Source organism: Chelon labrosus, assembly GCF_963514085.1.
Source record: "Chelon labrosus genome assembly, chromosome: 17".
Lineage (NCBI taxonomy): Eukaryota > Metazoa > Chordata > Actinopteri > Mugiliformes > Mugilidae > Chelon > Chelon labrosus.
Window position 1 is genome coordinate 22528018 of NC_140350.1, and position 22774 is coordinate 22550791.

Here is a 22774-nt window from a genome sequence, read left to right on the forward strand (position 1 = left end):
TCGCTACCCTCCGAAGAGACGCATTAAATAAATAAATAAATCAAACGGGGATGCTCAAATCTAAACATCTCTAAATGATTAACGCAAAGCTACTGGCATGACTTGCTGTCCTAGTTTGGAGGAAATCCATCAGAGCATCCTCGCGTCCAAAAATAGATTTCTAATTGAGAAAGAAGGTGGCGAGGCGGCTTCACGCCTGGTAAGGCTGCTAAATGTTCAATAACTCCCTTCAAATGACACAGGTCGTAAAAACTAATCAAACGTACCGGGGCACCCATTGTGATTAAACCAGCCCTTATCACAGGAAACTATTCTTCAGAGTATTAATATTATTTATATCATTTTATTCTCTATCGATCAGTGTTTCCGTTCATTTTTTGACAAATAATCCAAATAAGAAGCCAGCATGTATTGATGTTTACTGACAATGAATCAGCCTCTCTCTGTCTTTATTATGTCTAGTTTCTATTTGAGTTTTTCTACACTGAACAGCAGTGGAGGATGTTTCTGCAGTCGAAGCTTTAGCGGTCTAAATGAATCCTCTCTGACAAGACTGACAAAAAAAAAACCCAGAATGTTTTGCATAAACATCTTAAATTTAATAAAGATCAGAGTGAAATATTGAATGCATGAGAAGATTTTCTCTTTTAGTTTGCTAACTGACGCTCACTCTATAGTTTCGGCAACTTCCTCTTCTCTAAACACTTCAGATTATCGATTTCAAACAGCATCCCAACAACCACGCTAAGTGTTGTTCGGTGCATGTCGTCTCCTCAGAGTTCTCCCTCAACCCATACGACCTCCACAAACACACAAACACTCACCAATACACACATACCTCAGAGGAGGGGTGAGGTGAGGTGAGGTGGGGTGGACTTATGTAACCAGATCGGGGTGGAGGAGGAGGGAGGGAGGGTATGTGCAGGGAGGTGGAGTGGATAAGGAGATAAAACTAAAAGAGCGGAAATTAGCGCAGGAATTACATGCAAGATTGCATTAATGTAAACCTTTGTTTTGTGTCTGGGCGCAAAACAACTGGAGCATAATCATCAAAGCTTACCGTGCTTAAATATCTTTTCTACAACAGCAGTGATATCAAATTAGTTTTATATATATTTAGGGCCCAGACACACAAAATCTGACATCAAAGAACTAGTGGCCAAGCGTGGCGTTGCCTCATGTTGCACATGTATGGACCTTAAACGTTGCACTTGGACACACCGCAAAGACTACAGCCAACAGACAACAGCCAGCCACATATGTTCTGCACCTGTGTTGAAAGGAATAATTCTTGATACCAGCAGGTGGCAGGAGTCCGAATATGTCGTTGAAAAGGGGAAAGGGGAAGACTTAAGGCTTATTTAGAGTACTGCGGGACATAGACGCCAGTGTGAGTCATTTATACTTGTGCCTCGTTAGTCTGGCTTGCTCTGTTACAAAGCCACCATAACACTAGTCTGTGCTGTATCTTTTTTGTCATTCGGGTTCATTTTTGTTTCTACTTCCTGATTCACTTTCAATAATGGCGACTGAAACTTTTGCAGAAATTGCGACTCATACAAATGTTTGTATCTCTGAACCTTTCCTCGATGTGTTCCATCTTCATTGATCCAAAACAATCAGTTCGGAAATTGCGGAAAAGGAGAAGCAGATGGAAATACTACAGCAGAAACACGCTACTACCAAGCGGACCAATCACAGCTCTTGCAGCGTGCATCGCCACGACGCCTAGTAATGTTGTCTCTCGAGAGTTGAACAGAATCTAGCACGCTCTCGCTCTGCAAGTCACGCCGACACAGAAGATGTCCCATATTGTCATCCTGATTTAGGTGGTCCGTCAGCAGTGTCACTTACTTGATGCATTAAAAAAAAAGAAATAAAAATCAAACGGGAGCTCAAAGATGCTAAAATCTGAACAGCATCTCTACATGATTAACACAAAGCTATTGGCATGACTTGCTGTCCTAGTTTTAGTGGCGTAAATGCATCCTTTCTGACTGGACTGACAAAATAAAAACCCAACATGTTTTTACATTTCTGGGGCGCTTGGGTCTGTGTAGGGTCTGCACTGCTGCCTTAGCTAAGCCTCCAAATTGACGCAGAAGTCTAAACCGCCTTTTACTATTAGCTTTGAGGGGAGGAAGTTAGTAAGAGCTACAAACCGTCATACAGACGTGGCTGCTTCTGCCGTCTTTCCATCATTGCTGATTCAGCTGAAAAGACGACTCGTGCCAACGACGTGGGACACGCCATCAAAACCGCAGATGTTCACCGACGGTCAGACACCTGTGAAACGGCTCACCGTCGGCTACCCTCCTCACAAGCCTTAAGATTCAACCTCCCCATATTGCGAGGTTAATAGAAATTTGACTGATATAAATGTAAAAACGCCGTGACTGTATGTAAATGTGGCATCTGTGGACGTATCGCATAAAGCTAAGTCACACATCTCCAGAACCGTTGATAAAACGCTAAACCGGTTTAATGAAGTCACATTTCTCTTCCTGATCTACCAGAGCAGGGTTCTTACATTATCATACATTTAAAAAATCCCTTTTTCCCTCTTGCATCACCCCCTCTGTCCCCTCACCCTTCCATCCTCCATCTTCCTCCTTGCTCCAACACATTAATCTCTCATTAGCAGCACCCTCCTCGCTTTTCTCTCCATCCTTTATTTCTCCTAACACCAGCCATTACACGCACACATGCAAGCATCCATCGCCGAAAGGCCTGTATATTTTCACCCGCACAGAAGTATCCTCAGACAAATGAGGGGCACTGGCAGCCATTTAAAGGGCAGCACTGCAGAGCAGAAGAGCCCCTGTGAACGGAGCCCGTGGAGGGAGAGATAATAGACTTAAATAGGACTAACATGCTGCACAGCCGGATTGTTTGCGTGCGCGCCGGCGGACACACACATGGGCATGACTAAAACGCAAATGGGAGAGCTTTTTCATACTCAAGGACGGACGAGGAAGGCAAGCGTTCACGTGTGAGCGGCGGAGAAAATGTAGGTTCTCCTGTGCGGCATGAGTGCCTATATAGGAGCACAGGCTGCTGTCTGGATCTGGAGTGACTCAGAGCGCCATGCTGAATATAAATGACTCAATGCAGATTAAGATGTCACTGTTTCAATAAAGGCGAAGGCAGGGGCAGCGTGTAGGAGGTCAAATTAACCCCTCCCACCCCCGCAGTCCTTTTAAAGCCTTTGTGCTGCTGCGTGGTTAAGAGGTTACCACGAAACACATAACAAAGATCAGCTGGATGAATGGGGACGCAGCTGAAAAGGTAACACACTCTCCCCGCCAAGGACTCTGCACCTGCTTACAGGCATATTGATTAGTTTTTATTTTGATTTTCCACACGGTAGAAAGCGGCGAGAGCAAATCTTCATTTAATTTGGAGTTCTTGGACGAAAGGCGCGGAGGTGCAACGCTCACCTCAAACTCTGAACCTCGATTACGTGCCGCCCTTCATCACATTTATTCACTGTGCCGTTTCCATCCAGGTCCAATCACTCCAGATAAACTCACCTTCTTCCTCTGTTCATCTTCAATCAAATCACTTCAGGAATACTCTGAGGCCTACACCTCGTAAAATCATCCATGCCTTTGCTTGAATGCTGTGTTTAGCTATTTCCACTCGCATGAGGCAAATGTTTCTCTGCATTTCATTTTTAGGAGTCGGCTAAAATGTTTCGTTTCCCATCATTGCACAGAAAAACTGAGACAACTGAGCGACGGCAAACGTGGTGCGTATGTAAAGTCGTCTGATGCTAGTTCGGGTAACATGTTCACCATCTGGCTTTGCTTGCTGTGTTCAGGTTATGTTTAACTGAACTGAAGGTTGCTAACATGCTGCTGTGCATTCACCCTCATCGCTGAGCAACCACTTTTGTAAAAACATTCATTATTGTCTGAGTAATTACAGTGTGCGCTTCAAAGAAACCTTGATGGAGATAACAGTAGATGCAGCTGCCGTGAACAAACCACATAACTAATAAACCTTTTTTTTTTCATGTGTTGAACTGAACAATACAAAAACTAATAAAACCAGACGCGGAATAAACTGTAATAGGAGGTTTAGGCAGAAGCTATGGTGACCCTAGCGCCGTAGCTGACGTGCATCTGCCCAGAAACGTACTGTAACTACGCGCGATGCACACCACAAGAGCTGTGATTGGTCCGCTTGGTAACAGTGTGTTACTGCTTCAGTATTTCCGGCTGCTTCTCCATCTCCACAGTTTTCAAGCTCACAGTTTTAGATCAATAAAGATGGAACACATCAAGGAAATTTTAACTGAGGAGGTTCGGAGATACAAACATTTGTACGACTCGTCTACATAATTTCAGCCAAATTTTGGCGAAAGTTTCAGTCGCCATTGCTGAAAATGAAGCAGGAAGTAGAAACAATAATTAACTGGTAAAAAAGACACAGCGCCGACTAGTGTTTGGGCGGTATTTGTACAGAGCGAGCCAGACTGACGAGCGCACAAGAATAAATGGCTCGCAGTGTTCCACAGTACTATAAAAGAGCCTTGAGTAGACACAAGAGGAAATCCACAATCAAGAAAGTCACCTGCCTTTCATGACATTCATGAGGAGAGCCAGCTTTATTTACTCAAGAACTACCGGCAACAAAGGCCACCTGCTTCAAACTAGCAGGTGGCAGTAATCCGTATTCGTCGTTTAAAACAGGAAACAGAAAGAGCTTCAAACCATCACTCAGAACTGGCCTCTGCTGAACCATGCTGATCAGTTGGTCTATAGTTCATTCATTTGCGGACTCATAGGAGTCCCGATACCGGCCTCGTTGTTATTTCGTTTACTGTCGTCACTTCCATTTCTCTTCTACTGCTCTGGTTTGCTAACGGTGCAGGACACATCAGAAAAGCTACGGTTACAGAGACTCACAGATGTGTGTCAGATACTTTAAGTAAAGTTCAATGCTCTAAATGCCTTCTATGTAATTTAAAAGTACTTACTTAACTTTTTATTATAGATTGATATAGTTACAGCCCTGTGATAGACTGGAGACCTGTCCAGAGTGCACCCTGCCTATCACCCGACAAGCGGTTACAGAAGATGAATGGATGTGTTCATAAATTCCTAACCTGAACTGTTGTTTAAAATAAAAAAAAGACTTCTCCTTTCGATGATTTCCCTCACGTATAGAATGCATTTTCATTCCACTTCACTGTGGAGAATCTCAGCTTAGAGAATTACCCTGCAATATACTTTTTGATGTGAAATACCCTCACTGAGACATTTGTCTCAAGTGGACCGACTGCATCGCACTGAGAATAGACAGTTAAGCACTAAACTGCTGTGGCCACAAGTGCCTTCCATTTCCACCGCTCGTAGACGCAGGTTGTCGTCTGGAACGCTTGGATGTTCTCACCGACTTTCATTCTGAATTCCCAGAGGAGATTCACTCACATCAAAGGCACAAATGGTTGAGAAGCCATCCGGGGTCGAGGACCCACAGACATTAACGGAGCCACTCTGACTGTGTCCTGAACTTTAGCACATCACTAGGAATGGCACCTTGGAAACAAGGCAGAGATCCATGAGATGATCATCCTGCTGGCTCAGTGTTTCATAATAAACCAGGCAGTCTGTTGTTTTGGCATTTTACTTCCGGGCGTTCCACATATTAGTGAAAGACGGGAATCATCCGTCTAACACCAGTTTAAAAAAAGAAGTAAAGGCAGACGAACGTCTCATTTTGGGGCTGAACAAAGCGAATCCTTTCAGTTAATCTGATGTGATGCGTCATGCTTTATTTGTAGGCGACCTAAGGCGAAATTAAAAGTTTCACTTCGTGCACCGCTTTTCTTCTGCTCCAGGCCGCTGACTAACGGTTATGTCACTGTTTTCACCTCATGACCGGATGATTCAAGGTTCAGAGTGTCTGATAATTCTCCAAGACTGTGTGTGTGGACAAGTGAATGAACAAAAGCCCAGTCATAATCCATCCCTCCCTCACTGGACATTAGCATAGTTCTTCTACAAGTTAAGGTTATTGTACACCAACTAAAACCAACAACAATTAATGTTTATTAATATGAAACCAACATAAAGTTTCTTCAGATCTCCATTTTCAAGGTTGATAATAAATCAGGTCTAAATGTGACATAAATACCGACAAGCACATGGTCCATTTTCAGAAACTGTGACTTGCACAGGGCAGTTTGAAGCAGACAAAGAACCACACCGCTCTGTAACTCTCTTGCACTCTCTGTGCTTACATATACAACATTTAAATACAAATTTCCAATAAGGATGTCCTCATTTACATATATTTTTCTGCTTCTGCTTCAGACAATGGAAAGAGTATGAAAAAGTGAGCGAGAAGGCGCACATTAAAGAATACTTTCCAAGCTCTGCACGGCAAAAATCCAGATTTTACAACAGGCTTGTCCTCCGGAGGGTTGCTGGAGGGAGGGGGCTGGAGCCTATCCCAGGTGTCATTGGGTGAGAGGTGGGGTACACCCTGGACAGGTCTCCAGTCTATCTCAGGGCTAGCACAGAGAGACAGACAACCATTCACACCTACGGCCAATTTAGAATCACCAATCAACCTAACGAGCATGTCTTTGGACGGTGGGAGGAAGCTGGAGTGTTTTCAGCTACATTTAAATGTAGAATTATCACTCACATCACTCTCACACACTCATTAATGCTGGTATCAGCTGCAAGAGTAGATGTAGACAGGGGCGTTACTAGACCTTATTCACTGGGGCACGTGCCTTAGTAAAAGTCTCCAGTGCCCCAGTAAAATTCTAGCGCTGCTCTCGCTGGAAACGGCATTCATGAGCGCATCTCCGTGCCTGCTTTAGTCATGACTCGAGCCTGTCACTATCCTTGTATCTTTACCAGTGGTTTAATATAGCCTACAGCAGCGGTTCCCAAACTTTTTTGGTCGCGCACCCCCTTCTATATCCCAACCGCGCTGACGCACCCGTCTCGCTGTTACTTCCATTCACCGGCGCACTCGCTCTACTCTCGCTCTACCACCCACACACACGTTACGGTCGCACATGCACACTGTACTACCCCCTTAAAAGGAGCCACGCTACTCTTATAACAATATAATGAAACAAAGTTACGCACAAGCTTCCACTTTTAAGAGCAAAGAGAATGAGGACAGGCTCAGAGGCAGAAAGCAGATAAGTTGGGGGAAATATGGCTAATATTTTCAGCCGAATTGAACAAAAATTGCAGCAACTGTAAATGACCGTGGAGCTAACACAACGACGTCATCATAACACAGCGGTTTTGGAAATAAAATTAGAACGCCAGTAATTTTAACTAAATTGTAATAAAGTTACACAAGACCCACAACATAAATAACAAAGAGCATAGGCTCAGGAACAGATATAAAAATGAGGATCCATCTGACGATTTTCAAGTGCAGCCCAGCTGGCTCTGTTAGTTGCGCATATACAGTGCGTAGAAGAAGATAACTTCTTCTCCGCCATTGCATTTTTCATCTCGCGCACCCCCTAGAGGCAGTTCACGCACCCCCAGGGTTGCGCGCACCACACTTTGGGAATCCCTGGCCTACAGTATGACAGTGACAATAATGATTTTGAAGCTTGTACCCGTAGGCTAGCCATTTATTTCATATTGCGCACACATTTAATTTTTTTTAATTTTATTTTTTTTAATGTATTGGGAGTTGGGGGCCTGTGCCCCAGCAAAGCTCTAGGTCTAGAATCGCCCCTGGATGTAGAGCGAGTCTACTTCCTGGAAGGGGCGTGGCTAGCAGAAAAGAACAAACTAGGGGCCGACACCAGATATATGCAGACGTGGCAGGATGAGCGATCTGAGCTGAACCTGAAAATGCACATTCTGAGAACATGTGAGGCTTGCGCTGACCCGTTAGAAATAGGTATAATATGGTGCATTTAAAGTTTGACAGGTGCTCTTTTAATTACATTATCTCGCTGCGTCGCGTTTTGCTGCAGGAACTGAACGGCTACTGACGAAAGAATCTGGATGGAAACCTGGTTTTATAATTAAACCAACAACTCTACACATATTGGGTCTAGCTTGAGCTTGAACCTAAAGTTAGAAAAAAGCAAACAAACACTCTGTGTAAGGTTAATAAAGAGAGGTAAGCGAGGAATTTGACAAGCAGTCTTTAAAAGCTCATTAGTTGGCGTAAGTCCAGTTTCCCTCCACGGGGATAAATTCTCAGTACGCTGCAACAAAGAGACTAACAAATGTCTTAACCGCTGTTTCATTTGTTAACGGTAATTATACGGAAGTATCACAATTAACTGGATAATGATTAATTACAGTACACTGCTGTGTAAACTATGAACAGTAGGAGTTTTGGAAGATGTTTTTAGTTGCTTCCTGTCACAGTGTGATGCCAGTAACACCCGTAACCCCACTGCGAATAATGAGGAGGCAAAACTGCAAATCAAACAAATGTAGTAGAGCGTCTCCGTCCACAGAATGATTATCAATGACAATGGGAACATACAACAACATTTGTCCCCGTCCACCCACCAATTATCCCCATCAGCCTTCCTGACAGCGGCACGCCGAGCCCCACAACGGCCTAATCTCTCTTCACAAATTAGCTCTGTGTCTCATCTCCTCGTCCCAAATGTACGCTGTGCCCTTAAACATCACATGGCAACACTGCCTATTCATAACCATTATCTCAGGGCCTTTGATAGCGGAGCAGAACCGGGGCCGAGAAGCAAAAAGGAAAAAGACACTGGGAAATGTGAAAACAAGGGGGCGGAGGGGTGAAAACAAGCAATGCGGTTCGATCTCAGATTCCCCCGCTGGCCCTGAGCTATCAGAGCCATTGATTGGCTCATGTAATTCTGCTCTGATTTGGCTTGGCCAATCAATGGGCTGCAGACTGACTTCCTGTGACTGTGCCGCCATTAGACTGGAGGTGAAAAATCCCATAGTTTCTTCTGTTCCTGGAAATACACAGTTTACTCCCGCGCTACAGGAGAACCACTGCTCTCCTCTTGTTGCTTCGGCCATTATAACAGCCTATTCTAGATCATTTCAGGGCCTGGACACAGAATACACGTCATTTGGTCTCTTATATCAGAGCTAATTTACATCCTGTATATAAAAGCCACATTATTATTCATGCTCTCCCACAAGCTACTTTAAATGCCGTATATTTATGCATGCATGCATACAGTATATATACAGTACTTATCTATCACACTGCAATTGTTTTAATTTCTCCTCTTATATGCCCGTGTTGATAACCTGCTTTTCCATTTTTTCCTCTGCAGCTGGCATTGGTTATTTCCCCACAGAGGAATGAGCGAGCTTTGCGTACTGAAATTTCATCTTAGAGGTCATTAACAGGCGAAACCTTACGACTACATGGGTTTTAGTTATAAAAATATTTGAGCCGCAATGGTATCAATGATCCCTGCAGAGAAACAAGAACAAATATAGTTTGTCTGGAGGAAATCTGAGTTTCTTATTTGCTGCTTGGTGCAGGAATAGACGCGTTGGTTGTGGAGTGTTGGGTGAAAGATATTGCATAGGATAAAAGACATGGGTGCATCAAAACAAATCTGAACAAACAGACTCCATACATGTATATATTTATATTCAGTGTTAAGATACGGAGACACCAAGCCAGGATTAAAGAATTACCGGTGACCAAAACGCAAAGACTACAGCCAGCTGCTGTGTACCTTTTTTTACCTGCATAAATAGAAATAACGCGCTATGAGCTACGAGCTACGAGCTAAGATTAGCTGAGAGACTAGGAAGCTATGACAAGTACAAACCGTTGCACAGAGCTGGCCTAAAAGAATCTGTGTATTTGAATGTTTGTTCACATGAGATCAAGATGGAAAATGAGAAGAGCCTTCTGTGTGTGTGCCATTAAATTTGGCTTTATTTTTGTCACTTCTGTTTCTCTGCTCATGCACTGGGTCTTTAAGCTGATCAGAGAGAACCGTTCCACCACAGATTCAACATGCCGAACTGGCTGAAAAACTGCCAAAAAGGGGTCCGACTAATGTGAACGGCGCAGGTCACAGTCACTCACCAACGGCCCAGCACTAGCAAACGCCTAATTGTCGGCTTGGTGTGTCTTATTCTTACTTGAGGTTAATGTTATCTCGATGCATTGACAAAAATCATCAATAAAACAGCATGGACATTACAGAAAACAAATAAAGAAATAAAGAAATAAGAATTTGCCTGAAAAAGGTTCCTTTTGCATCCCGGTCGACTGTACACCCATTCCAAACAGGAACTGCTAATAGATAGCTTGGATGCCAATTAAGGGCTTGTACAGACTATTCAACTTTACTGCTGTGCCAAGACACATTAAAGCAGGAAGTCGACTAGCCACCGATCATCAAGACAATAACAACACGGACGCCTCCGAGAAGACAGGTGAGGAGCCCAGTGGGTCATTGCAGCAAACTAGCAACGGTTCATCAAGTGTGTGGAAATACTTCACTATAGATGAAGACCATACTACTGTGACATGTCAGTCCTGAAATACAACTAAAGTACTACTGCAATGCATCTGAAAAGGCTAACGCTAAGGCTAGCAGAGGAACGGCCCAAATCCTCTCAACAGCAGTCAGTTAACAACTTCACCAAACGTCCTGTGGTAACAGAGAGAAGGAGGCTGCACATCAGCAATTTACTGATTAGGCCTTTAGCTGCTATACACGGAAAAGGCTTTGGAGATACACCGCTTTTTTTTTATCCCTGCTACATTATGTTATCTTACAACACTCTGTGAAGTCCTATTAAACGATACTGACGGTGCCGATTTATATGGGCTATACATGTCTGCAGTGCACAGTATTGATAAGTTCATGTGTTTATGTTCAGTTCTGTTGTGTTGCTGTGGTTGTAGAGCATGTTTTGTTTGTCCTTGATGTCAGTGAATGCACCACACGAGAGACAGGAGTTATGGTAGAGCTGAGAGTTTGCCGAGCGAGAGCCGCATATTAGAAGTGTCGGACTGACATATGGTGTTGACGTAGACTACGGCCGACAGTAGCCCGTGTTCAAGCTTCAGTTACCCTCCATAGACGCTACAGTATGTATTCAGGTCAAGAATATAGATTGCATTTTTAACTTTCACCACATATTAATCTGAAGTTGTTCAACTCCTGATGCTAATTCACCAAAATGTGACCATTATTAGGAAATATGAGCTACGAATGACGATGTTAAATTAAATCCAGTATCTTAATCTGATCACAGAATCTGAAATTTCTGAGCTCTGTCTCTGGCCACACACACACACACACACACGATCACCAAACAAACACTAAAGCACTTCATTCTCTGCTTAATTTAGCCATTGATTTTGTTAACACCAGATCACACCATAGATAGCAGAAGACATCAGGCTGAAGTGTTTTATGGTCTTTGTGGGAGCCTCCCACCCTCCCTGACAGAAACACACACACTCACGCAGCTACGTGAACACACACTCAAAGTCGGAAAGAGAGTGAAAAGGAAGGCAGTAAAAAAAAAAAAGATGCTTCCCGAGGGATCATCGCTAAAAACCACTGCCTACTTCTGCTGGGAGATCTAACCGTGCCGCAGTGTGTGATTTGTCATTTGTCCGTGTGTGTATGTAGTGTGTGTGTGTTGTTTGTATGTGTGTAGTTTCTGTCCCCTTTGGCATGTGTGGTTTTTGCTCAGATCAGATGTGAACCAGCAGACACTCACAGACACAGCTGCCACATCACACATGCACTGAGCTGTCTGGATGGAAACACACAACCTAAATATTTGTCATTTATGTGTCATTTCTTTGCGATGACAAGCCCCTCTAATTTAAACGTATTACCATTCCCGTCGTTACTGCTCCTCCTACGAGCACTAATGCACGTCGTGGGTTCACCAGACGACCTTCATCTACATTTAAATGTTGAATTTCAGCATTTACTCGTTATGACATACTTCTATCCATTATGATGACACTATTCGAACCATGTAAAACCAAAATTGAGAGCAACTGAAATATCAGAAATAATCATTTCACAAAACTGTGCCAAAAATACAGGAAGTTGGTCAGTAAAGAATTTGTTTTGTCTTTGTTTTCTTCTCTAAATAATTTTGGAAAACCTGGCCAATTTCATACAACCCATGTTGTCACCTGAATACGTGTTTTTGATTGACATTATGCTCATGTTCTTCTAGTGTAGCTTAGCATAAAGGCTAGAAGCGAGTTCGAACAGCTAGCTTGTTGACTCTGACCAAAAACACACCTACCTTCAATTTATACCTAAGAAAAACTTGTTCAAAAACTTGACATCCATTTATATTGTGACTGGTTTCATTTGAATAATTTTGGAAATCATTTTGTGCAGTTACCGCTGTGCTAAATACAGGAAGTTGAACCAGGAAGTTGGTCTGTAAGCTGTTCCAGTTTGCTTCTCTAAATAATTTTGGCAAACTTGGTCGTTTACATCATACAACCCGTGTTATGCATTTCTTGACACATCTGACCAGAAAACAGCTATTAAAGGAACATGGATTGATATTACCCTTGCGTCAGTGCTTCTATGTTCTCATAGCGTAGCTTAGCATAAAGGCTAGAAGTGAGGTTGAACAGCTAGCTTGTTGACTCTGACCAAAAACACACCTACCTTCAATTTATGGTTAAGAAAAAGTTGTTCAGCGTAATTACGCCCAACTTCAACATCTATTTCTATTGTTACTGGTTTTATTCTGATAATCTGAATAATAATTATTTATATGCAATGATGAGTGCAGTTAAATATGAACCAGGAAGTTGTGTCTTCTTTTATCTACATGTCTTTCCTGACCCGTCTGATCAGATCACAGCAATTGAAAGAGTGCAGATTGACACCATTGTTCTTTCTGCGCTCAAAGGCCTAAGACCTTTTAATTAGCCTAGCTTAGCATAAAGGCTAGAAGCAGAGGAAACAAGCATTATTATTGCTTCTTACAACTAAATAATGTGAAACTGCTCCTTTAACTTAATCAGACTTATATATCTTGGTGCCATCAGTAGGGGAACTTAACGTCATCACACGTTTCTGCACAAAAAAATCTCATTCTCTTGTTTTATCATAAACACACAAACCCAACACGAAGCCAAGAGATTCACTTACAGGCGTTGGTGACCGCGAAGCTGTTGGCCGTCTCGATGTTGTCCACATGAGGCACCAGGTTGAACGGGGCTTCCGAGGCGTTCGGGCTGGTGTTGTGCAGGAAGATTGCCAACCGAAAGGCAGTGTACTCCTGATCAGTGTTTCTGATGAACAGACCGCCTGAAGAGAGGGGGGAGGAGGAAACACAGGTTTGATGAAGGGGCATGTCTGCTGGTTTAAACTCACTACAGACAGGACAGAAATGTAAAACAGGTGGACAGATTGGACATTTAGACAGTTATAAAGAAGAAGAGATGAACTTTCATCAAAGTTAAATAACAGATCCACGGATCTGATTGATGATCAAACAGTGGATTAATATTTGCACCAAGGAACAACTCGTTTTCTGATCCAGCTGATTCAACAAGGTTACAATCATGTGATGACACCTGAACATGTTTCCTTCACTACAACAGGCTGTGAAAAACAGACACAAAGAGTCCAAAGCTGTGCTAGGTGCTCTTCCAGACTGTATTTGGTTGTATTTGAACCAAATGCTTATGTCAGCAATATGCTCATAACGCCAATGATAACACTGCTCAAACATAGAATAGGTTCAATGTTTATACTGAAACTGTCAGATTGGAATTGCCAATTATGACTAAACAGTCATTCATTCAATAATTTTCTGTAACCGCTTGTCCTGTGAAAGGTCGCAGGGGGGCTGGAGCCTATCCCAGCTGTCAACGGGGCGAGAGGCGGGGTACACCCTGGACAGGTCTCCAGTCTATCGCAGGGCTAACACAGAGAGACAGACAACCATTCACACTCACACCTACGGCCAATTTAGAATCACCAATGAACCTAACGAGCATGTCTTTGGACGGTGGGAGGAAGCTGGAGAACCTGGAGAGAACCCACGCAGACACAGGGAGAACATGCAAACTACACACAGAAAGGAACCAGTCGGCCCATGGATCTGAACCCAGATCCTGTTTTCATTCCGAACCAAAGCCTCAACCAAGAGACAACGTTCATGGGAAGGTGAGATGATTATCAAAGTTAGTAAAATTAGTAATCCTCTGGGAATCATGAATATGTCGACCAAACATCACGCCAATGTACCGGGTAGTTGCCAAGATATTTCAAGTAAGAAGTGGGATTTCTGACTTGCTAGTGGCGCTGGAGGAAAGGTCCTGAAAGACATTCATCCTCTGGGGACCATAAATGTGAACCAAATCCACCAAGTACATAAAATCAGCATGTTTCATTTCATAAGTTAATGTATAAAGTTTCCAGCGAAACGGTTCAAAAAATGGAATGAATAGTTCCTCCTCACCAAACCATGAAGGTCAGTAACATATTTTGCAAGGTTTTAAAAGCTTTCATAGACATTTTTTCTGTATTTTGGTCAAAAGGTGACCTCTCCCATGTCAGAGACTGACACAACTGACTGAACAGCATGCGAAATGTGATAAAAAAGGGCGTTGTTAGCCCGATAAGTCAGATAATCAACATACTATGGCTGAAAATTTGTTCTCAGCACCACTAGGCTCAGTGGGAAGGGTTAACATGTAAAATCATCTTTGTCTCTCATTAATGCAAGCAGAAAAGGTGATAATACTCATAACGTATTCTGTCAGGATTAACACAGGTCTTCATACATTTTTTATGCAAGAGCAGCTACGGCGTCATAAATCAACTGGGCATCGGAGACAAGACTTCCGTTTGTTTTCAGCCTAGTTCATATGAAAAGATCTTCACAAAGCCCTTCCCGGCTGTGTAAAATGTCAGCGGTGTTTCAGGTTAGCTGCGGCAGTTTGTTTCACATTTCAAAATCAGACTTAAGGCTATATTTATGAGGGGGGATGGGACAGTGTAAATGTCCTTTAAAGGGAAATGCCAGTGTGTTCTTTTTTACGGCTGACCTCTTTCAATAAAAAGGTAAGCTTTGGAATATTTAAAAAAAAAATGGGAACATTTTGTACATCTTGGCCACCAATCAGCAGGAACGCCCACTTTGTATTTATTCCCTGCAATCACCACTGATTAGAAAAGGTTAAAGCTGACTGACGACCTGAATTCCGCTTATTTAGACTCATGATTTCCTCTTCATCTAGAAGCAGCATGAAAATGAGAAAACTGGGTGTACACACTTTAGGGGCCCCAGACTTTGAAGTTTCCAAGATGCCATATGGTTTAACAGAAACAAGACTCCAGTGGCTCCGGCGTGTCTGTTTGTTTGAGACACCATTAACACCTGGTACATCCGAATGATGACATCTGACAGAAAGCCTCTGAATCTACTCTGACTTATTACGCCTGCTGTTAGTCAGTTCATATTAAAAGCATCTCACTGTCACACTTCCACTCAAATACGTGCACTGTGCAAAGCAGCTTTTACAAACAACATGCAGCGTCACGGCTGAGGCAAGCGACAGCGTTTGAGGCGGGGGTCGTGTGAAGGACGTAAACAGCTGATGGCATCTGTAGTCTACCTCTACAGTAGCCGTCCTACTCGGGCCAGCATCACTTATGTAGTACAAATGTAATCAATGGCACTAGTGCCAGCTTGGCTACCCCCAATCCGCTGAATGACAAATGTCGTCATCAGGAGCGCGTAAGAGGAAGAGTTAGGAGAGCTTTTTAACGGGATGGGTGGACCAGCATGAAAGAACGTTGCCTCACGTAGCCGTAGCATGCCCTGGGTCAAAATGTTGAACATCCAGCAAAGATTACAACCAGTGATCAGCTAGCATTTGTGTTTTGGTAAAGGAAATAACAAAAGACGAGGTCTGGCCTCTCCTGAATCATGCTGATCACTTGAGTCATTCCAGATAATCCTGGAAATATTGTGGAAATATGGAAGAAACATCCGTGCATACGTCCGGCTGAGAGTCCTTCACCACTGAGTCGACAAGCCCAAACAGGAAGCACAGACACAACACACTTACACACCGACCCATACCAGACTTCCATGTCACGGCCCTTAAACTGCACTAAGTTGCAACACGGAGTCAACGAGCCATGCATGCAAAGTTCCCTGGTTTTAATGCACAGTGGGCATTAACGGCACTCCGTCTCCACACAAGACGTCCAGCTACAGATTAGATTTTCTAATGAATAACTGAAACCTAAATGAGTGATGGTGACTTGTCTCAGCAGTTCGGATCATCCGGTGACACCAGCTTAATCATCCGCAAATTTGCAGCCCGAGGAGACTTTATATCCTCACACACAAACTCACATGATGTTGGGATCGTCGAAAGCTCGTCGAGATCTCGACTCAGAGCGAACCTGTAAATTATTACAGAACAGACGTCTGGAATAATAGTTTATGGACTTCTTTTAAATCTGTGTGCTTTGCCTTTGTCACTGTTATGATTGCTGCTGATTAGTGTTTAGTTTGCAGTGCATTGTGGGACAGACGGCCGCCCAAATCAAAGAAATGAAAGCAGCCACGATGTAAATGAAAAGGAGGATTTATAATTGTGTTGACTCCACATGTCACCGCTGTAAAAGTGAATCTGCTGCAGCTGTGGATGTGCATGTTTGCCACCACTGCGCTCGTGCACTAGTTTCAGCGTCGCACGCACGTGTACACAACAAACACCCCCCCTGCTAATAAGTGTTGGTTCTTCACTGACAATTATTTCAAACTGATAAGTGTTGATTGGGGAGATGTTTGCCCTCTTAGAGGACTGATGGGGCTGCTCAAAATTCTTAAATGTTAAATGAAGTCTGGCGGGTGAGGAAACACTGGCATAGTGTGAATTTTTACACTCCCAAAGGCCTGAGATGTGAAATATGATGACACAGGGATTACATCAACCCTGTTTCCCATAATTGGCAGCAGTGCTGTTAGCCAAATGATAATGAGGCGCGGTTATAGTTTAATGGAAATATCAGGAGGCTGAATCTGAATCTGCCGAGGAGCCGTGTGACCAAAAATCCGCTCGCACCAGCTCTGTTTAAATCAGCAGCAAATTAATATTTAAATGTTTGACACGGTTGGTACAGCAGTCCGGGTTTAAACCCCCATCCAGAGTAAGTGCCCTCACTTCCAGGGGTGTAATTCTGTAACAGACCCTGACCTCTGACCTCCCTGCAGGGGCCGGGGATTCAAATATCACAATGATATAAAAGGACAAGGAGAATCATTTTAACAGCTTGTCATTTTTCATCAGCCAGACCGGCTCTGATGTGCCTCAACTCTGAACCAAACGGCGGTGCAGTGGAGGGTAAACCCACCAAAAAAAAAGAGTCAGCGTAAGCACACAGTCACATCAAACCCCTTATTCAAGTTAAAATATAAACACGGAAGCAGGATTTTGGCTCAGCGTGAATGGCTGCTTTTCTGGTGATTGATTTTTTTGGGGAGGGTTATGATGATCAACAGCTGGAGGTCACAGCTTGCCCTTCTTTCAGTGCCCTGCCTTTAAATCAACCAAAGTCAATCAGCCTGTTACTGGAATAAAATAGATCCATCAGCTTTACGTCCTCCCAGGACAAACACAGTTAAGTTGTTCGAGGGGGAAATGTGTTTTGTTTTTTAAAAGAAAAGGGGGAAAGGTGGAGCTGCGAGGCCTCCTCTGTGGGACCGAGGCAGCCGGTCGTTGCAGCGCCAGGACCGGGGGTCTGCGAGAGAGTTAACAGCAGTCAATGCACAGGCAGCCTGCATAGGGAACACACACACACTTTGCTGCCCTGATCTGCTGCAGTGGCGGAGTGCACTGGGATACACGCTCCAGCCCGCAGATACAAAGCGCATTAGGCGTGTGTGTGTGTGTGTGTGTGTGTGTTAAACATGCACAGCATCAACGGAGCGCACAGCCCCGTCCGTGTGCATGTGACATTTTAAAGGCGAATAAAATGAAATTAAAAAAAAGAGCGAGAGAGGGAAAGGAGAAGAAATCAGCGACTCCCACTTTGCGTAAAAGCCAGCACGGAGACGGCTGCAGACAGGACGTCCACAGATTCATTCACATGATTTATTTTCTGGTGAGATTTAACGTGAAAGGCTCTCACTTACCGATCTGAACGCTGCTCGGGAAAGCACCCATAGTCAGCCCCCAAAAGCCAGAGAACATCAACAGAATCCAATCGCGAGAAGAAATCCTCATTTTGTTTCGGTTATAAACTGATGAGAGACATCGAGCAGGTTTAATTAACACCCCCGGGGCCACAGCAACATCACAAGGTAAAAAAAAAACAAACAAACAAACAAAAAAACCCAGTAAATAAAAAAATATCAAAAAGCCGCTTAAATATCCATGTCTGCTTCGGATGCTTTTTCTTTTCTCTTGGATATTCCCCCCGCAGTGCCGCTCGTTTGTACCGTCAAAACTGCGTCCGTCCGTCCGGCGCTGGAGATTTTGCGCACAACACCACCAAAGATGAGGAGGAGAAAAGGGTGGTGGAGGGGGGGCATCAGCCAGCGGCGGCCAGTGCGTCTGGATGCGGCTCAACTCACATCACAGCAACAACACACATGCGCCTTTTACCCGACCGGGGCATGCAGGAAGGCAGGCAGGCAGGCAGGCAGGAGGGGCGTCAGTCAGCTCCGCTTCAGCAGCAGCAGCAGCAGCAGCTCACCGAGCGGCGGTAAAAGTCCCCGGAGCTCTTTAAACAGCCAAACTTCCAGAACCGCTGATCCAAACATACACGGAGAGCGTCTGTGAGGACTGATGTCTGACAAGAGATTTTTTTTTTCTTCCCCTCCCCTCACAGTGTCACAAGTTATTACAGATCGCTTCTCTTTGCATAAGCTGAAATCACCGCGTCCCCCTCATGCTCTGTCCTGTTCTGCGCGCTGCCTTTCAGGTGCCATTTAGAATGCGTAAATTGGCCCAATTAACAGGATAATAACGAGCAAGCTAAAACATATCTATGAGGTTTGTTACGTTGGAGCAGTTTTTTCAGATTTTTGCTTTACAATAGCTCCAGGTATTCACTATAAAGGTTCCTTGTGTCATTGCATAGAACAGCTACACCACTAAACAAACAGCAGCATGACTGTTTAGAGTGGTAAAGCTCAAAGCTGGAGGACTACACACAAAGGAGTCTTCCTGTAAATGTTCCCTGCAGCATCAATGTCTCTGAAAAACAGTCCTACAAATAGAGAATAATTAGAGAACCATTCTGCTCCTGGTCATGTGAGTTTCTGGTGGACGACAGCCACAGATGTTCCCATTAAAACCCAACTCCCCACTAGACTTCTATAGAGGTGAAGATGCTACTTGGATGGAACAGCCTCAAGAAACTCTAGTTGCCCTTATTTTAACCCAAGTTATTATTTGTATATATTATACCCTGACCTACATGACTGAGAACCTTCACAGACATTAAACATCTTGGCTTGCTTCAAAAATGTTGCACTATTCCTATTTTTGTTTTAATAAATAAACTAAAACTTTGTCACTCTGACCAAAAAACACACCATTCCCACAGAACTGCTTCACTTCCTCCCCACAAATGTAATTAAAATAAACTAATCTCAAAGGTTCTGTTGCATCCCCGAAGCCGAAGTGAAAGCCAACAATATGAGACATTAAGGAAGTGCAGCTTCGTCTCCTTGGGGCGATCCAAAGCTAAAGCGGAGCTGCACTCGGCTCAAGTTCTACTGATTTGGAGGTTTTCAGTCGCCTCAGGTACGGGCCCGGTTGAAAATGAGTAATTACGTGAGAGACACGGTTGGGAGCAGCGCTGGAAGATGGTTTTGGCTTTTGTGAACGTGAGACAGGTCGGTGGAGCTTCACCGGAGATTCAGCCGGCGAGCAAGACTTATGTTCAAAGACGGATCAGTACAGAAGTATCTCTGAGAAAATAGACAATCAAAAAAAAAACTATTTAAAGTCTAGAATGTAACTATGGAAACAAGCTTGTTATTTACTGATATCACCAATAACACAGTGTGAGCTTCTGTAACCACGTGTCCTGTAAAGGGTCGTGGGAGGCTGGAACCTATCCCAGCTGTCATCGAGGCGAGAGGTGGGGTACACCAGGCCAGGACAGGTCTCTAGTCTATCACAGGGCTAACACAGAGAGACACTCACACCTACGGCCAATTTAGAATCACCAATGAACCTAATGAGCATGTGTTTGGACAGTGGGAGGAACCCGGAGTATCTGGAGAGAACCCACGCAGACATAGTGAGAACATGCAAAGAACATTCACACAGAAAGGAACCAGTCGGCCTGGATTCGAACCCAGAACCTTCTTACCATGAGGCATCAGTGCTAACCTTAAATGAAATCTTGCCAAAGAAAAACACGCTGGTAAGATCGACCAAAATCTGAGCCAGTTCCGGATGAAGAGCGAGAACTGTAGCTGAAAGTTTACATGAAATTAAGTGGCAAGTGTTTTAATAATCAAGTCATCATTAGAGATGTTTCATCTTCTCAGATTTGCTCTTTTTGCTGAATAAACTTAATTTTATTTGGGGTTTTTGGGGGGCAGCTGTGGTCTAAAAGAGAAGGAGGCCTGGGGCTGGAAGGTCAAGGGTTCAAATCCCAGGACTCATGCACTTAAATGTGCAAGAGAGGAGTGAATGAGCAGTGCCTTCCCGCCCCTGGGCATCCATGACTAAATTGCTCCTGACCAAGACACCCAACCCACCACACATAGCTGCTATGAGTGTGCAAAAATACAGAGGTCAAAGGGCGTAAAGCATAAATGCAACGAAGTTCAAAGTTTAGTTCTTATAAAACAGGATGCATGAAGAATTTCATACCAAGTGGAAATTTTATAGTCAACATTTTCCACCATTTCATGTCTTCTTACACACACACACACACACACACACACAAAAATTATTTATTGATTAATCAAGAAAACAATCAGCAGCTGGCTCAATGAATTTGTTTTCCTCCTGGTCAAGAATACACTTCCATGCTTCAGTTCTTTTTCTCCATTTTCCATCATATTAGTGGCTGCAAAAGTCGGATCTGTCCACAGGGATCAATAAAGACTCATTTTGTTTACACCCTTTCGAAAAATGCTCCTGACGTTCTGAGATCTGATTCCAGCATATGCACTTTCTCCTTCACTTATCATAAAGTCAATATTAATGCAATTTTCTGCAAATATTTCACAAAGTACAAAAAGAAATGTTCCAAAAATGATCACAGTAGCTTGAGCCGAGTTTCGAGCGTCTAATCAGACTCTCATTGTGCATCGATTTGCAAGAAGAAACTTCATAATCTCAGTTCTCTTTGCGTCTGCAAAGTCGGCCCAAATTCTTTCCACGACAATCTGAAAAAGCTTCTTCACTTTGCTCTGAGCACCGAAAACGTCCGCACGCATGTACTGCAGCGCAAATATTTGCTTTGGGAGCACTTAAGGATGATAAGCAAAAAAGCACAAGGTTGCTTGTCTCCCATGTTTGAGCTTACACATTAAAGTGCGGTTCATCTTCAAATATCTGCGCACACTTCTCACATTTCTATTTTTAAAAGGCCTCAGGTTGCCTGAACACACACAGAGATAACCCATTAAAGCAGACATCTTTCACTTGGATATAATGACGAGAAAAATCAATAAAGAGAGCAGGGGGGGCTACTCTTTTGTGGTGATGCATTAAATATGACTATGCTGCTATTTCCAAAACAAAAGTGTCTCATTTGCTTTTCATTCGAGAATTCGAGTTAATAAAAAACAGAACATCTAAAAGAAATGTGGATAACACAGGGATATACACCGCCTGGCAAAAAAGAAAAAGTCTCCACCTGGATTTAACTAAGCAAACAGGTAGGAGCCTCCTATTGGATAACTACTGCATGGGTGATTATCTTTCAGATGGAAACAAGTTATTTAACCCCAACTGATGCAATGAGTAGCTTCTCATTTCTTAAACAACCATGTCTAAAGACACATCCTGTGGTCGTGGAAAAGACGTTAGTCTGTTTGAGAAGGGTCAAATCATTGGCATGCATCAAGCAGTTCTTAAAACTGGGTTAAGAACTGTCCAACACATTATTAAAAACTGGAAGGATAGTGGAGAACCATTGTCTTCCAGGAAGAAATGTGGTCGGAAAAAAATCCCATTGATCGTGATCGGCGAGAAGGGGAACTCAAGGGATTGGGACTGAACAGCTGTGTAGCCTTAAGAAAACCACTAATCAGTGAGGCTAACTGGAAAAAAAAGGCTTCAGTTTACTAGGGAGCATAAAGATTGGACTCTGGAGCAATGGAGGAAGGTCATGTGGTCTGATGAGTCCAGATTTCCCCTGTTCCAGAGTGATGGGGGCATCAGGGTAAGAAGAGAGGCAGATGAAGTGATGCACCCATCATGCCTAGTGTCTACTGTACAAGCCTGTGGGGGCAGTGCTATGATCTGGGGTTGCTGCAGTTGCTCAGGTCTAGGTTCAGCAACATTATGTGTCCAAAGAATGAGGTCAGCTGACTACCTGAATATACTGAATGACCAGGTTATTCCATCAATGGATCATATTCCAAGATGACAATGCCAGGATTCATGGGGCTCAGATTGTGAAAGAGTGGTTCAGGGAGCATGAGACATCATTGTCACACATGGATTGGCCACCACAGAGTCCAGACCTTAACCCCATTGAGAATCTTTGGGATGTGCTGGAGAAGGCGTATATTCTGGGTAGTTAGCGTTAGAACAGTTCAACATGAGTTAACTGTGTTTGAGAGTGGAGCTGTCCATGGTG

At 43.6% G+C, this 22774-nt stretch overlaps 1 protein-coding gene across 3 annotated transcripts in view; it reads right to left on the reverse strand.

Annotated features, from left to right (window-relative positions):
* The window catches only part of LOC311502426 (glutamate receptor 4), a gene marked incomplete at its 3' end in the record, with an annotated part of 134472 nt that extends 116217 nt beyond the window's left edge, over positions 1-18255 (reverse strand). The window contains exons 1-2 of one of the 3 annotated variants that reach the window (XM_084564640.1): positions 18132-18255; positions 13121-13279 (exon numbers count right to left, since the gene is read on the reverse strand). In XM_084564640.1, coding sequence (XP_084420766.1) covers positions 13121-13279; positions 18132-18222 — 250 coding nt within the window. In that variant the 5' untranslated portion in view covers positions 18223-18255. The remainder of the gene's footprint in view (positions 1-13120; positions 13280-18131) is intronic. The other 2 variants (XM_084564639.1, XM_084564641.1) reach the window with 2 other exon arrangements.
* Positions 18256-22774: the final 4519 nt, after the last annotated feature.